This window comes from Penicillium hordei (assembly GCF_028827395.1).
Source record: "Penicillium hordei strain IBT 12815 chromosome Unknown utg000001l_segment0_segment0, whole genome shotgun sequence".
Lineage (NCBI taxonomy): Eukaryota > Fungi > Ascomycota > Eurotiomycetes > Eurotiales > Aspergillaceae > Penicillium > Penicillium hordei.
Window position 1 is genome coordinate 3,483,186 of NW_026623142.1, and position 13,204 is coordinate 3,496,389.

Below are 13,204 nucleotides of genomic sequence, written 5' to 3' on the forward strand. Positions count from 1 at the left end.
CGAAAGATTCTGAAGAACAGAAGTCTAGCCTGCTTAGGGAAGTAAGTAAACCTCAAACACATACTCCATATAGGGCTGGGGATCTATAAAGTAGGGGCTAGTTTGTCCCGAGTTGTAATTTAAGCTATACCTACACTGTACATCAGGGAAAGTGGTTCGCACTCCTTAGCGTGTTAGCTAGTTGCAGTCCATAGTCCCATAGGTACTTGCGCTTTGCGTGGGTCCGTTCAACAAACAAGCACATTCTCAATCCCGATGAAGCTATCACAGACATGGCAACTCCTGCTGAAAGATGATCATTTACTTCTTTTGCCACACCTGCCTAGCTCAGCAAGCTCTTGTACCTTTGAGACCCTCTTTCATGTACCCGTGGATAAGTTTCCCTCCAACTATTGGCTTGATCCTTCAGGACACTCAAAACTCATATGAATGTCACCGGCTGATCATTTGATTCCTGTGCCTTATACCCGGGAGCTGTTCGGTTCTAATTTTACTTGAAACGTGTCGCCACATGGTCGTCGATTGTAATATCCCGCCACCCAAGGATCTTCGATTGCTGGTCCCTAAATCATGTCGCTGGAAGAAACCCGGCCTGGGATGAACTGCCAGCCCACTGCGAATGTTCAGACTATTATGCAGGTTGATTGTGATACTGTGATAAAGAAAATGTGGTTACCATTCTTGCCATTTTATTTCTATATGTCATATAGATTTGTATCATGGCCTTGCTCGCCAACCTGGTTGTGGGGGTGAAACAGGAGAAGTCGATCACCCTTTCTCCGAGATTTGGCAGGCTCGTGCCCACATCTATTTGGAATGATATTGCATACTGAAGAGAGCCTGGTGAGACGCCAATCATACACTTGGCTTGGGCACAAAGAAAGCAATTGGAGATGGTCTAAACACATCCCCCGTCGAGGAGGTTCGGTTGTTCGTCATTTGGACTCTGATGGTTAATACCATCTTCTGAATCTTTGTATTTGACTTGGGTTTACACTATTATATGTCTTCAACTTTATATGTGCGTGAACATCTACATAGCTACAATGAAAGCATATTGCCTTCCCGCTCACGCTTCAATTCATTGCTGGGATCTCTGCAGTTAAACACTAGCGTAAATATCTCCTTACTTTCTGACTTGCTGACTTGCTATACCATTTCAAAGCCCACCCACCCAAGGCCAGTCATGGGGGTTTTTTTTATAATCTAGCGCATGAAAAATAGACAATACAAATTTGTTGAACAGACCGCATCGTGCATTATCGGTCACTCAAGACTATAGCAACATTGTCCGTACATTGACAGCAACCATTGGGTCTTCCTTAGGAAGTTGGGGGAAGTGGGATTTACCTGGAATTCACGACTATTGGCGGTGGTAGTACAGGAGAATAGGAGAGAAGGTGGTTGTACCTGACTACGCAAGAGCTACCTAGCCGAGTGCATGGCTATCGATTTATCTGCAAGCTTTGTAGGGGGGATGGAATAGAAGTGAAAGCCCAGGCACGTAAATGGAGCATATTAGACATGTAAGCGTCTCACGGATGAATGTACCATTCCGAAGGACACAATGGAAGGCTTGGGTGATGGGTATATGGTGCAAGTTATTGATATTCCAGTGACCCTCGAGCATTTGGGACTGAAATACAATGAAGAAAACTTAGCACTGATATCAGCATTACGCGATTCCAGTCCCTGTTTGGAGATGAAGAGGGTGAACGTTGTGAGAACTCGAACTCTTCTCTATATCAGTACTAGATATGTTGAGGTGGTACTGAGATATCTTTTTCTGGGCGTAGATATCTCTGGCAGAATACGTTAATGATAATCATCAAAGTATTTGATTCGACTCTCTGGGAAATATCCGTGGAGTAAAAGTGAAATGGGAGAAGCGAAGAAGAGTGAAGTCAAGGAAGTCGCTGTCGCGTGTCCGGGATCTTCTCACCGCCTTCGCGCTCAGTCCGCAACTCCGACAATGTCCAATCCAGACCTCAAGGCACTGGACATTGAATCAAGCTGGAATCAAATAATCTGTATGTTCAAGGGACGATTTCAGATTGTTTCCTTCTCATAACCACCAACCAAACACCCTCAACGAAGTCATTGGACCAGACCCCCATCTCTTCGATCGGCAGTGGGATCACGCCAACCCTTCGACCTGAGAATTCAACAGTCAACACGAGACCCCCGAGAGCACTCTCCCAATCGCAGAAGTAGGATCGCGCAAACTCAAAAAATTCCGAAAAGCCATCTGCAAGACCCTACACCCTCGATGCAATCCACATGATGTCTCCGGCAGTCTCGGTGGAACTTATATCGGTTTAGTTTTGCCCGCGCGATCTTCGCTCGCATATTTGAACCTCACAGGAGTCCACACAAGCTTCATTTCTCACGAATACGAACGGGAATTATCCTGGAGCTATTTTCTCGAACCCGCGCGCAATACACCCCTCCACTCCACTCGTCACAGCTATGGCGGAGATGGAGGCGGCCGCTGGCGCAAACCAGGTGAACGGCTCCGCGGCCACAAAGTTCACAACCAACCCCTACGAAACAAACCCCGATCAAATTTCTAGCGATGACCCGTTTCTTTCCCAGAGCGCGCAGTATGGCCGCTACACACCCCGCGCCGACGATTTCACCCCTCGCTTCATGAACTGGTATCAGTCTGACCCGGCCGTGAACTCGTTCTGGGAGAAGGTCTCACAGCAATACTGTACCCCGGAACACTCACTCAATATCTCAGGGCCGAGGGAGGCATTCGCGGCCGGGAGTATAATTATTTGGGTTGACCGCGAACCGGCCGATGGAGCAGCGGCTGAGAGTTACTCGTCTGCGAATGCGAATGAACTGTCAGCTGCGCAGAAGGCAGAGGACTCGCTCAGAGAGATTGGAGTCGCAGTGCCTGTGTTATATTTTTGCGGGATAATTGAGGGGAGGAACGTGACAATCGAGTCCCGCATTGCGGGTGTCTCGCTGGAAGTTGCGTGGAGGTATCTTGACGTGGAGCAGATCGAGGTTTTCAAGAATCAGTGTCGCCAGATCCTCCAACGACTCGGAACAATCGATTCCCCCCAAAACGAACCGTCCTATATATGCCGTGAACTCAATGCCCAAATCCCGCCCTCCGCCGAGACCCGCGAACGAGATATCCTATTCACAGAAAGAAGCAAGGAGGAGGAACTATCTTTAACACACAACAACTTCATCCCGAGCAATATCATTGTTCAGGATAACCGGGTGGTGGGGATTACTGGTTGGCGACAATGCGGATATTTTGGCACCGTCAGAGCTAAGAAGGTCCACCAACTCTTCAGGGATCTTGGACCTGCGTCTCAAAATGGCGTGGCCAGTTCCAAGAAGAGTGTGACGTGGATCGACCTCTACGATGGTGCATACGACCCCAGTAAGGGCATTCCGCTGGTCGCAAACCAAGATACACCCTTACCGTCAGTCAAAACCGAGCCAACAAGCTCTACTCTCGATAAATTCCCAGCTAGCGATGACTTGGACACAAATTCACTAGGCCTTGATGGCGCGGTTGACTACGCGACATCCAAAACAGTGGCGAACCTGAAGCACGGGCTGACATCGAGAGCGTCATCGTCCGACCGGTCCTCCCCAGCAAATTCTGTCAAACCAGCAAACAAAAAGCCCACAACAAACACTAGCAAGAAGGGAACTGCAAAGAAACCCGCCGCTAAGAAGCGCAAGGTGAATGACCCGGACGCAGACAGCGTTGATGGGCGGCGTTCCAACACACCAGTTTCCCTCGCGAGCAAGACACCCGCCAAGAAGCAAAATTCCGTCTCGACAGCAGGGTCACCGCCTCCCGAGGAGAAGAAGAAGCCACAGAAGAAAAAGAAGAAAGGGCCCAAACCAGCTGCTGCCCAGGAAAATGACGACTCCGATAGCTTTGATGAAAACGCGATCTTCTGTATCTGCCGCCGACCTGATAACCACACGTGGATGATCGGGTGTGACGGCGACTGTGATGACTGGTACCATGGGAAATGCGTCAATATCGATCCTCGAGATGCGGATTTGATCGAGCGGTATATCTGTAAGTGTCCATGAGCGACGGCTCTATTCTATTCAGAACTAACTTCAAACACCAGGCCCGAAATGCGCAAGTGAAGGAAAGGGATGCACAACATGGAAACCGATGTGTCGTCTAGTCGAGTGCCGCAAGCCTGCGCGGGCCAAGACGAAGCCCCCGAGCAAATACTGTTGTGATGACCACGGCCGGGAATTCATGCGCCAACAGACTCAGCAACTTAAACAGCGTGCCGGTCAGGCGAACGGTCTCTTTGAAGACCTGGGTAGCATGGGTGGCATTCTTACAGCTGGGGACCTGAAAGCTGCCATCATGGGGGTAGCATCTACCCAAGAATTTCGAAAGCTTGGAGATCGCATCATCTCCCCGCCACCACGGGTAGACCAGAAAGAAACTGCTGTAGCTGGGATTAAGGCCGAATCAAAGCCGCAGAGCGGCAGGTGGTTGGGAGTTGACGTCCATGCCAACGGCCTGGAATACTCGCCCGATGAGATTGCGAAGATCGAAAAGCTACGCGCGCAGCGTGATGAGCTCCTCCATCGTAAAGAGATGCTTGCGGCACGCACGACGTTTGTCTCGCTTCTCAAGCCACGCGCCAAGGGCGTAGTCGAGAAACTGAAGCAGCACGAGCCGAAGGGCGGATGGAAAGATATCTGTGGCTTTGACTCGCGACTCTCGTGGTCCGACGAAGAATTCGATGAATGGCGACTCTCCGACGCTGGAAAGAAAGCTCTCGCGGAGGGAACGGCTGAAGCTTTGGCTGTGATCTCCTCTGCTGGTACCGATACAGACGGGGACACCGCGATGAACGGCGACGGCGATGACGATATCACATTCTGGACGCGTGGCGTCTGCACTAAGAAGCGGTGCGAGAGACACAAGCAGTGGGTCAAAGTGCAACAGCAAGACATCCTCTTCGAGGAGGAAACAGCAGAGCAGGACCTCGCCAAGTGTGAGGAGGAAGCTCGGTCTGTGGTGGAGCGGGGTGTGATGAGACGATGGGCCGAGAAGGATAATCAGGCTTGAATGCCGAATGGATTTCTTCCATGGCCAGCCAGTTTCCACAAACAAAAGCTTGATACCCCTTGATTGCGGAGAGGCAAAACAAAAGGCTCATGGACTGGAGTTGGTATTTTGTAGATTTTAATATAGTAGGATGGTAGTGGCCGGGTTTTTGGGCCAATTGCATACAAAGCGGCGCTTTGCGAGGGGCGGATCTGTTATTGTTTGAGAATATCTTTTTGTAAGAGTATAGACAATTGCATTGAGATCGATCAAGGTCGTCTTTTTCTGACAGCGACATCATGGCAAATGGTATCATTCATTGCTCGTTCCATATTCCCCATTTGCCTAGACTCGTACCAACTCGATCTTTGATCACTTCAACTATCTGAGCTCCTCTCAAGTCAGAAAGCAACATATGAGTATCGATGCCTTGGTCTAATGTCTTCATGAGTAAGGTTGGGAACAGGGAGGGGATATCCGAATGGAAGATGGAGTGGATCCCATCTTCTAGGGGCTGCCTCGTAGCACTATCTTTATGGGTAGTAGTATTTCCAGTCGACGGTTGGTTTTTATCCCACTCTGGGTTCATGGTCCCGAGTCCATTAGTATTGACAAGAATGGCCGAGAGATGAGAGGCGTGCACACGGGACAAATGCGTCAAGGTGCGGAGTGTAGCTGTCAGAACGGCTGCACCTCGAGCCGGGTTAGAGGCTCGAATTACTCCTTCCGTTAGAGTATCAAGCCCCGCAACGATGAGAATAATGGGATTTTCGGTGGAGGGGCTTGCCTCGGTCGTTTTTCTCTGTTGCTCACGCTTTTCTTGGATCTCGTCCAGCACTTCCGAGACCTTGCCGATGGCCTGTGCGGCATTGGTGAAGTTGTGTACGGGAAGTAACTGTACAGAGTCAAGTCTACGGATTGCATCATCCCTTGATAGACCTGGTTGATCATGGGAAGAAGACTGCAGCTCATTGAGTAGAGTCCTTGGGGCAAAAGCCTCGAAATTTCGTGGGTGGATAATGAATGCGCTCGGTTCAGATGATGGATGGATACTCCGCAATTGGTTTACGAGAATGTATCGAGGAATCTATAGTAGTATTAGTCTCCTTGACAATGTACAGCGAGTAGTGTTGAGCCAGTCATACCTGTCCGATATACTCGTAGCTTTCATTGCTTCTCATTCGCAGCCTGGAGAAGCCGAGGACAACCCCGCACCGGAAGACTGCATCTTTGGAAGATTGGATACCCTGTTTCCAATCATTTTTGAGGTTCCAGTCATTTTTTGCACTTGTCTCATTTGAAGGAGGAGCTGCATTTTCTGTTGACTCTGACTGTTGAAGTAGGGAATCAGCAAGGACCGGAAATGCAGGCTCTGCCGAGTAAACATTTGATGCGCTTGCCATGGCTCCGTGTATACAAATTTTGCAAGCTCCTATGGGTTTGATATCAGGATGTAAGTAGAAGAGCGAAGGGTGAGTGGTTGATGGTAGAGACGAAAGCGAAAGTGGATATTCCCGATTTGGTCTAGCCTCATCATGAGTTTCCCTCCGTTTGATCGGCTCTACAACATACTTAAAACGTTCAATCTGGAATATTATTTTGATCGCTGGTCTCAATCATGAAGTGAAAGTGGCATTTATGATGATGAAAATAGATAAAGAATAATATGCTAAAGTTACATTTTGTGGAAAAATGGTCAAGCTCGCCTCCATACTCCACGTCCATCATGCACCCAGCCCTTGTCCCCGATGGCATCATCCAAAACAGCTAGCAGATCCTGCCGCATGGCCTCTACATGCAGGTCGCCGCACCTAAACTCTTGCAAACAGGGCAGAAGACCCACAGTATACCCAATCAGAGAGTACGAGGTTGTAAGTTCCATCCACGGATCGTTAGGATCCATAGACCCCCGTTGTTCAATTTCGGTAATATGATTATCTTGAGGGGGTGCCAACTGTACATCAAGGCGACGCAGATGATGCATCCTCACGATAGCATCCATTACAATTTGCGAGTGATTGTAAAATGGAAACACGGCCGTGTAGGAAAAGTATGTGAGGCCGCGTAAATGAGCTGGCAAGTCGATTGGTCGTTCAAGCTCACGGCTTGTTCCGGGTATCCCACGTGTACCCCATTCTACAAGAACCGATGGGACACAGGAAAGGAAGTACTCATAGTGGTTGTACGCTTTCAGAGAAGATGACTCGTTAAAAGTCATCGATGTCCATGGTCGTGATGCTAGAAGACTAGCACAATTCTCTAGGCCAGGCAATTGGGATGGGTCACGAGGTTTGCACTCTCGTTCCAAAAGTAAGATCTGTAGGGGCATATCAAATGCCCAGTGATGCCCATCGTTAATCGGGCTATCTAGAGTGTTGCCAATGAAGACCGGCGGCCCGATTACTAGCACACGGCGGGGGTCTAGATAGCGGAGGACTCGGCGCCACCATAATGGGTCGACCTGACGATCTGGGGTTCCATCCGCGATTGCGACGAAAGATGTCACATATTGACAGAGACCTGACTCGGCCATAAAAGAGTGGAAGTCGGGTTCATCATGGAGGTTGAGCCGGACATGAGTGAACAGTTGAGGTCGCACAAGTTGAAATAGGCACCGTGAGCATAATTCAAGATGTTTGAGGTCCTTTGTTGGAGATTGTGTGAGTTCCAGACTGGGTGTGTGATGTAGTTGTCCAAATGACGGTGGCTCCGTGATCAAGTAAGTGATAATCTGGTCTAGGAGCTCATTGGGGAGGAGTTCCAAAGGAGACAGAGAGGCTGACACAGACATGGCAGATTGCTCATGTCGAGAGCCTCGCCCCACATTACTATGACAATTGAATATCCAGCACTGCCCAGTATGACAGTGTACGGAGTACCTAGGGTGCACTAGTAGACTAGAAGGGAGAAGTCGTCGGCTGAGGGAATGAAAGTGAAGTGCCGGGCTTCCCCACTCCAATCGATGGCTCCACTGAACTCTTTGTAATCGATGACTCAGCAGATGGTCTTTTCAATGGATTTTACAAAATGAAAGTGATTGTAGTTGTGCGAGCCCCGTTGAAAGAGATAACTATAAGAAGGATTGAAGGATAGGACAAATAGATACAATTAACCAGAGGGACTACAAAGAAAGTGTATACAAGTGGGCAACCTTGTGGTCCGTGCACTCTAATAGATTTGAGACATGTCCGAGACACAACAATATGACGGAGTACTTTCTACGTAGAATAATGGGGAACTATTTCGCAGTTCGATTGCCAAGAATCCCCCGCATTGTCACATCATACCATCTTACATCCATATAGGATCTTCACTATGTCCTGTTATATGAACGACCGCTATCAGCCCACTACCCATTGGGAATCAAGGAGATCGGCAACTACAAACCAAAGGAAACCCGCAGGCCAAGTCGGCCAAACCAGCCAAATCCGCCGAAAATGTGGAGAGCCTCAGTGTTTTGCTGTGGGGCAATGCCTATCACGGCTGGATTCGTTGTAGCCCTGGAGAGCGCCTCGGATGAGATGGCAATGGCAATGCCATGCCCCTCTTTCGATTTATCCGTTTCCCAAACTTCCTTTCTTTCTTCCAGAATTTATTTGTCCTAGTAGATCGCTAAGGTAAGATATTATCGCATCTTTATAGAACCAACGCTCATCAACTCCCGCAGTTAATCTATTCACAATGGCTCCCCAACTTCATCAGCGTCCTCCTTTCCGCGCAGAGCACTTGGGCTCTCTCTTGCGCCCAAATGAGCTTTTGGAAACCAAGCTTGCTTTCGAGGCTGGCAAGATCCCAGAATCGCAATTGACCGCTTCCGAGGACAAGGAGATTAATGCCATCGTTAAGACCCAACAAAAGCTCGGATATGCCGCTCTGTCCGACGGCGAGTACCGTCGTCACAGTAAGAGATCTGGAGAGCCATTAGGCGAGTCGCGTTGACAGATATAGTGTTCTGGGGCACTTTCTTCCCCGGTTTAGATGGCTTCGAGGAGGTCAACGATGTCGACGTGGATGACTTCCGTCCCTATGCCCCCGATATCGCCGCATTTTTGGAGGCCGGCCACAAGCCTGGTGAGAGCGTCATCTGTACCGGCAAGATCAAGCACGTTGGTAGCACCTACGTCGACCAGTTCAAGTACCTCGCCAACCAGGTCCCTGCCAACGAGGTCGGAAACCTGAAGATTACTCTTGCCGCGCCTAACTGGTACCACCTGCGCTACCGTGAGGGCAAGGCTTACCCCAAGTCTGTATACACCAACGACGAGGATTATTTCGGCGATATCGCCAAGGCATACCAGGCAGAGCTTCAAATCCTGTATGATGCCGGCTGCCGTAACGTCCAATTCGACGACCCCAACCTGGCTTGTAAGATGTACCCATGCAGCCATGCAGCCAATACCGGCTAAACTAACCTTTCACTCAGACTTCTGCTCTGATAAGTTCCTCACTGGCTTCAAGGAGGACCCTCTAAACGTATACTCCGCCGATACCATGTTCGAGAAGTATATCAAGCAGTACAACGACTGCTTTGCAAACCTGCCCGCCGATATGCACGTCGGTGTTCATCTATGCCGCGGTAACTTTGTCGGCAGCCGGCACTTCTCCGAGGGTGGCTACGACCGTATTGCTATTAAGCTTTTCCAGGAGCTGAACGTCCACACCTACTACCTCGAGTACGACACCCCCCGCGCCGGTGGTTTCGAACCTCTCAAGTTCCTGCCCACCCACAAGAACGTCATTCTGGGTGTTGTCACTAGCAAGTTCGCCAAGCTTGAGGATAAGGAGGAGATGAAGAAGCGGGTCATTGATGCTGCTAAGTTCATCGCCGAGGGTAACAACATCTCCCTCGATGCTGCGCTTAACCAGGTCGGTGTTAGCCCACAGTGTGGTTTTGCTTCTCATCGTGAGGGCAATGCTATCGACTGGGACGGTATGATCAACAAATTGCAGCTGGTCCGTGATATTGCCAACGATATCTGGCCCAACCAGGCTTAAACTTGATGTTTAAGCGAAACAATAGACTTCCTTTTCTGTCCATTTTTACATTCAAAATTTTGATCAATGCCATTCTCGTTACTCTTCAACAAATATAACAGGGCTTAGGATTTTGGTTTTACGGCGGTTTTTTACTAAATGCCTTGAACGAAATTATAATATTTCTTTGAACAAGCAATTGATGTCTTTATTCTCGAATATGGTTAACGAGCTTCTTTTCAGTCCAAATTCTTTTCCTCCTCTCATCGTATGCAAGAATCAAGCATGTTCTCTATCTGTTTAAATGAAATGCGAGATGCAGCACTGGCCATTTGGTTGTCCCCCGACGTCAAACAGCCTGCATCAAAGACCTTGCCAGTTCAAGCTTTTGAGGCATAACAATCTTCTCTTTAACCAACCTATCAATAACCCGCACAGTCCACCCCTGACAGTTCTCCGTAACAGACTTCAGATTCTCCGCTTGTGGAGGAAGCTCCTCTTCGGCAGCTTGTTTCACCACCCTCGCGGCTCTGGCCTGTTCTTGGGACACAACAGCCAGGGTGTAGACGTTAGAAGTGAGTCCAGCGTCAACGACATTGATTTTTTCCGCCGACGGTTCGTATTTCATATCCTCTGCGTCTCCCGTGACTTGGTAAACATAGCCGTAATCGGGCTCGTTTTCGTCGGCAAGGAAGAGTGCCCAATGGTTGGGTTCTCCGGGGGCTTGTTCTTCTTGGACGAGGTAGAGATAGAGATTCGGGTTCTCGACTGGCGGCTTCAACTCCTCCGGGTTGCATTTGTCTTCGGTCCACTCCTGTGCACCCCTTTTCCGGAAAAATGGACGGCCATCGACCTCACACACTTCTCTAAATCCCCTTGTCTTGATGGTGGTCTCCGGCGGTGGAAAGTCGCTCATCGTCTGGAGAGATAGGCATCAGTATAGTGTTTTCTATGAAGGTGAGCAGGTTTATTGATACCTGCCGTCAATCTGCTGGGGATCGTCAATTTAGCCTTGGATGAACTTGGGTTTCGTTTGTTGAAGTTGTGGTGACGAAACCAATCGAACACATCAAATGTGCAACGCTTAAGCTCTTTATCACATTTCTACGTCATTCAGGTACTGCCATTGAATTTAACTACCGGTTACAAGACAATCTAAAGGCCGCAAGATAACTAATGTTCTTGTGTCTCCAATCATGCTGCTATCTCTCATATATAGCGCAAAATATCGATATTTTGACAAGTTCAATCTAGAGTGGTTTACACCTAACTATGTATTATGGATACTGGAAATTCCCAGACAAAGCAATTCAGGTCAATTTAGTATGCTAAGTCAATATACATCTCCCAGCGCCGGAAAGATCAACGGTTTACTCCGCCGGTCCCTCAATGTTTCCCTCCTTGATATTGGAGCTCTTGTGGGTGTGCATGTTCTCGATTTTATAGCGTGGCTCATCGTCTGACGAGCTACGGCCCCCCAAGTTTTCAAGAATGAGTCCGGTGCTCGTGCTAGTCCTAGATTGGGCGCCTATTGTAATTTATTAGTTGGTGGTTCATTTGGATATGAGTATGTATCTTATAGAAAAGGGTCCATCATACCGCCCACCGGTTTGTAACTAACTTTGTCTCCTTCTTTGTAGCGAGGCATTGGCATTGTTGCTGTTGGGGCTGATGGAGGTAGTGGTAGTGGTAATTCCAGGCGTGGGAGTTATGAACTTGGATACCCCGAGATGTACTGAATTGTACAAGTTTGCGTGGACAAATAGAGTAGGGCAGTCTTTTGATATTTGTAGATAGAAAGAGGCTCTTGCAAGAGTCAACTCTAAACAGTCATTCTATTTATATTTGGCCATGATGGGGGAACGAGTTCCGCTATCGTCATATTGAGGTAGCAGGAGAAACGGCTGACTGGGTTGGAATTGATCCATGGCTATATGAACATCTGGATCTAATGCGGAGGTGGGCTCCGTGGAAACGATGACCTCGGGAGATACGAATTTGATCACGCATGTTAATCAAAAGTATGTCATGTGTTTCTATTTTCTATAACCAATGCTAGAATTTGTCTCTGTCTCCGTTGTGGCCATTATGTGTACAAGCGCATCCACGATTGACCAAGGGTATACAAACAATAACAACGCTGGTAGAGAGCACGATGAAATTAAAGTATTAAATTGGACCCAACAAGCCCATATAAGAACAGAGGGGATATCATAGAAGTGAAGATAAACAGTGGAAAAAGCAACGAGATAACTAAGGCCAACAAAAGAAAAGACCAAGGAAACAAAAGCCCAAATGCTGCGTCGTCTTGTCATCAGAACACGGACATGAAGAGAAAATAGGAAAACACTTGATAATGCGAGATGTTGTACAACGAAGCTGCTCGAGGAGTGCCTCTCGAAATCACAGCGGTGCATCTTATTTCTGGGGCTGGGTCTTGACATTGTTTGAGAGCCAGGCCTAGCAAGAGATAGCACGGTCAGATTGGGATTTCCAAGTTGATAGATAAGGGGCATGACTTACAAGACCCTCGAAAATACCTGTTCCATCTGTTGCAACACTAGGCGCAACGTACCACAGCTTGTCCTTGAGCTTAGTCAATTGAAGCTGCTGAGTAACTTCCTCCGGGCTCAAGTCTAAAAGTGGGTCAGCGGACAGATTCATTGAATCCCAGGAACGGGAGATACGTACGGCCAGGAATATCTTGCTTGTTGGCGAACACCAGAAGCAGAGCATCCTTCATTTCACGATCGTTGATGATCTTGTGTAGTTCCGAGCGAGCCTCCTCCACACGCGCCGTGTCGCTGGAGTCAACCACGAAGATCAATCCTTGTGTACCAGAGTAATAGTGTCTCCAAAGTGGTCGGATCTTGTCCTGGCCACCGACATCCCAGACATTGAACTTGACATTCTTGTAGGTCACGCTCTCGACGTTGAATCCGACGGTAGGAATGGTAGTCACGTCCTGGTTGCTGAGTTTAAGTTTGTAGAGAATTGCTAGAAAGAATGTTAGCCAATCTTGACCGGGTCCCTAGTAAGGTCCAGGGAACATATGAAACATACTCGTCTTTCCAGCAGCATCCAAACCCAACATGAGGATACGCATTTCCTTGGTCCCAAAGATCTTGCCCATCATCTTAGATACTTGTCCACCCATTTTTGCGGGAGTTG

The 13,204-nt window shown here is 48.5% G+C and overlaps 8 protein-coding genes across 8 annotated transcripts; 3 read left to right on the top strand and 5 right to left on the bottom strand.

Annotated features, from left to right (window-relative positions):
• Positions 1–1,879: 1,879 nt before the first annotated feature.
• Positions 1,880–2,214, top strand: N7537_001323 (uncharacterized protein; the record flags this gene model as incomplete). Its single annotated transcript, XM_056892381.1, is given in 2 exon segments — positions 1,880–2,030; positions 2,042–2,214. The coding sequence occupies 2 exon segments, from the start codon at positions 1,880–1,882 to the stop codon at positions 2,212–2,214; spliced, it is 324 nt and encodes a 107-aa protein (XP_056757376.1).
• Positions 2,215–2,469: 255 nt separating this feature from the next.
• On the top strand, positions 2,470–5,080 carry N7537_001324 (putative PHD transcription factor; the record flags this gene model as incomplete). Its single annotated transcript, XM_056892382.1, has 2 exons — positions 2,470–4,060; positions 4,116–5,080. The coding sequence occupies 2 exons, from the start codon at positions 2,470–2,472 to the stop codon at positions 5,078–5,080; spliced, it is 2,556 nt and encodes an 851-aa protein (XP_056757377.1).
• A 295-nt stretch (positions 5,081–5,375) lies between these two features.
• N7537_001325 (uncharacterized protein) lies at positions 5,376–6,462 on the bottom strand (the record flags this gene model as incomplete). The annotated part of the gene is made up of 2 exons (XM_056892383.1): positions 5,376–6,146; positions 6,205–6,462. 2 exons carry the CDS (start codon positions 6,460–6,462, stop codon positions 5,376–5,378), a joined length of 1,029 nt encoding a protein of 342 aa, XP_056757378.1.
• Positions 6,463–6,755: 293 nt separating this feature from the next.
• On the bottom strand, positions 6,756–7,850 carry N7537_001326 (F-box domain protein; the record flags this gene model as incomplete). Its single annotated transcript, XM_056892384.1, has 1 exon — positions 6,756–7,850. One exon carries the CDS (start codon positions 7,848–7,850, stop codon positions 6,756–6,758), a length of 1,095 nt encoding a protein of 364 aa, XP_056757379.1.
• Positions 7,851–8,740: 890 nt separating this feature from the next.
• On the top strand, positions 8,741–10,054 carry N7537_001327 (cobalamin-independent methionine synthase II family protein; the record flags this gene model as incomplete). The annotated part of the gene is made up of 3 exons (XM_056892385.1): positions 8,741–8,960; positions 9,008–9,424; positions 9,483–10,054. 3 exons carry the CDS (start codon positions 8,741–8,743, stop codon positions 10,052–10,054), a joined length of 1,209 nt encoding a protein of 402 aa, XP_056757380.1.
• Positions 10,055–10,382: 328 nt separating this feature from the next.
• On the bottom strand, positions 10,383–10,949 carry N7537_001328 (uncharacterized protein; the record flags this gene model as incomplete). Its single annotated transcript, XM_056892386.1, has 1 exon — positions 10,383–10,949. One exon carries the CDS (start codon positions 10,947–10,949, stop codon positions 10,383–10,385), a length of 567 nt encoding a protein of 188 aa, XP_056757381.1.
• A 454-nt stretch (positions 10,950–11,403) lies between these two features.
• N7537_001329 (hypervirulence associated TUDOR domain-containing protein) lies at positions 11,404–11,681 on the bottom strand (the record flags this gene model as incomplete). Its single annotated transcript, XM_056892387.1, has 2 exons — positions 11,404–11,561; positions 11,633–11,681. The coding sequence occupies 2 exons, from the start codon at positions 11,679–11,681 to the stop codon at positions 11,404–11,406; spliced, it is 207 nt and encodes a 68-aa protein (XP_056757382.1).
• A 770-nt stretch (positions 11,682–12,451) lies between these two features.
• N7537_001330 (ADP-ribosylation factor family protein) lies at positions 12,452–13,190 on the bottom strand (the record flags this gene model as incomplete). The annotated part of the gene is made up of 4 exons (XM_056892388.1): positions 12,452–12,493; positions 12,557–12,669; positions 12,725–13,030; positions 13,097–13,190. 4 exons carry the CDS (start codon positions 13,188–13,190, stop codon positions 12,452–12,454), a joined length of 555 nt encoding a protein of 184 aa, XP_056757383.1.
• Positions 13,191–13,204: the final 14 nt, after the last annotated feature.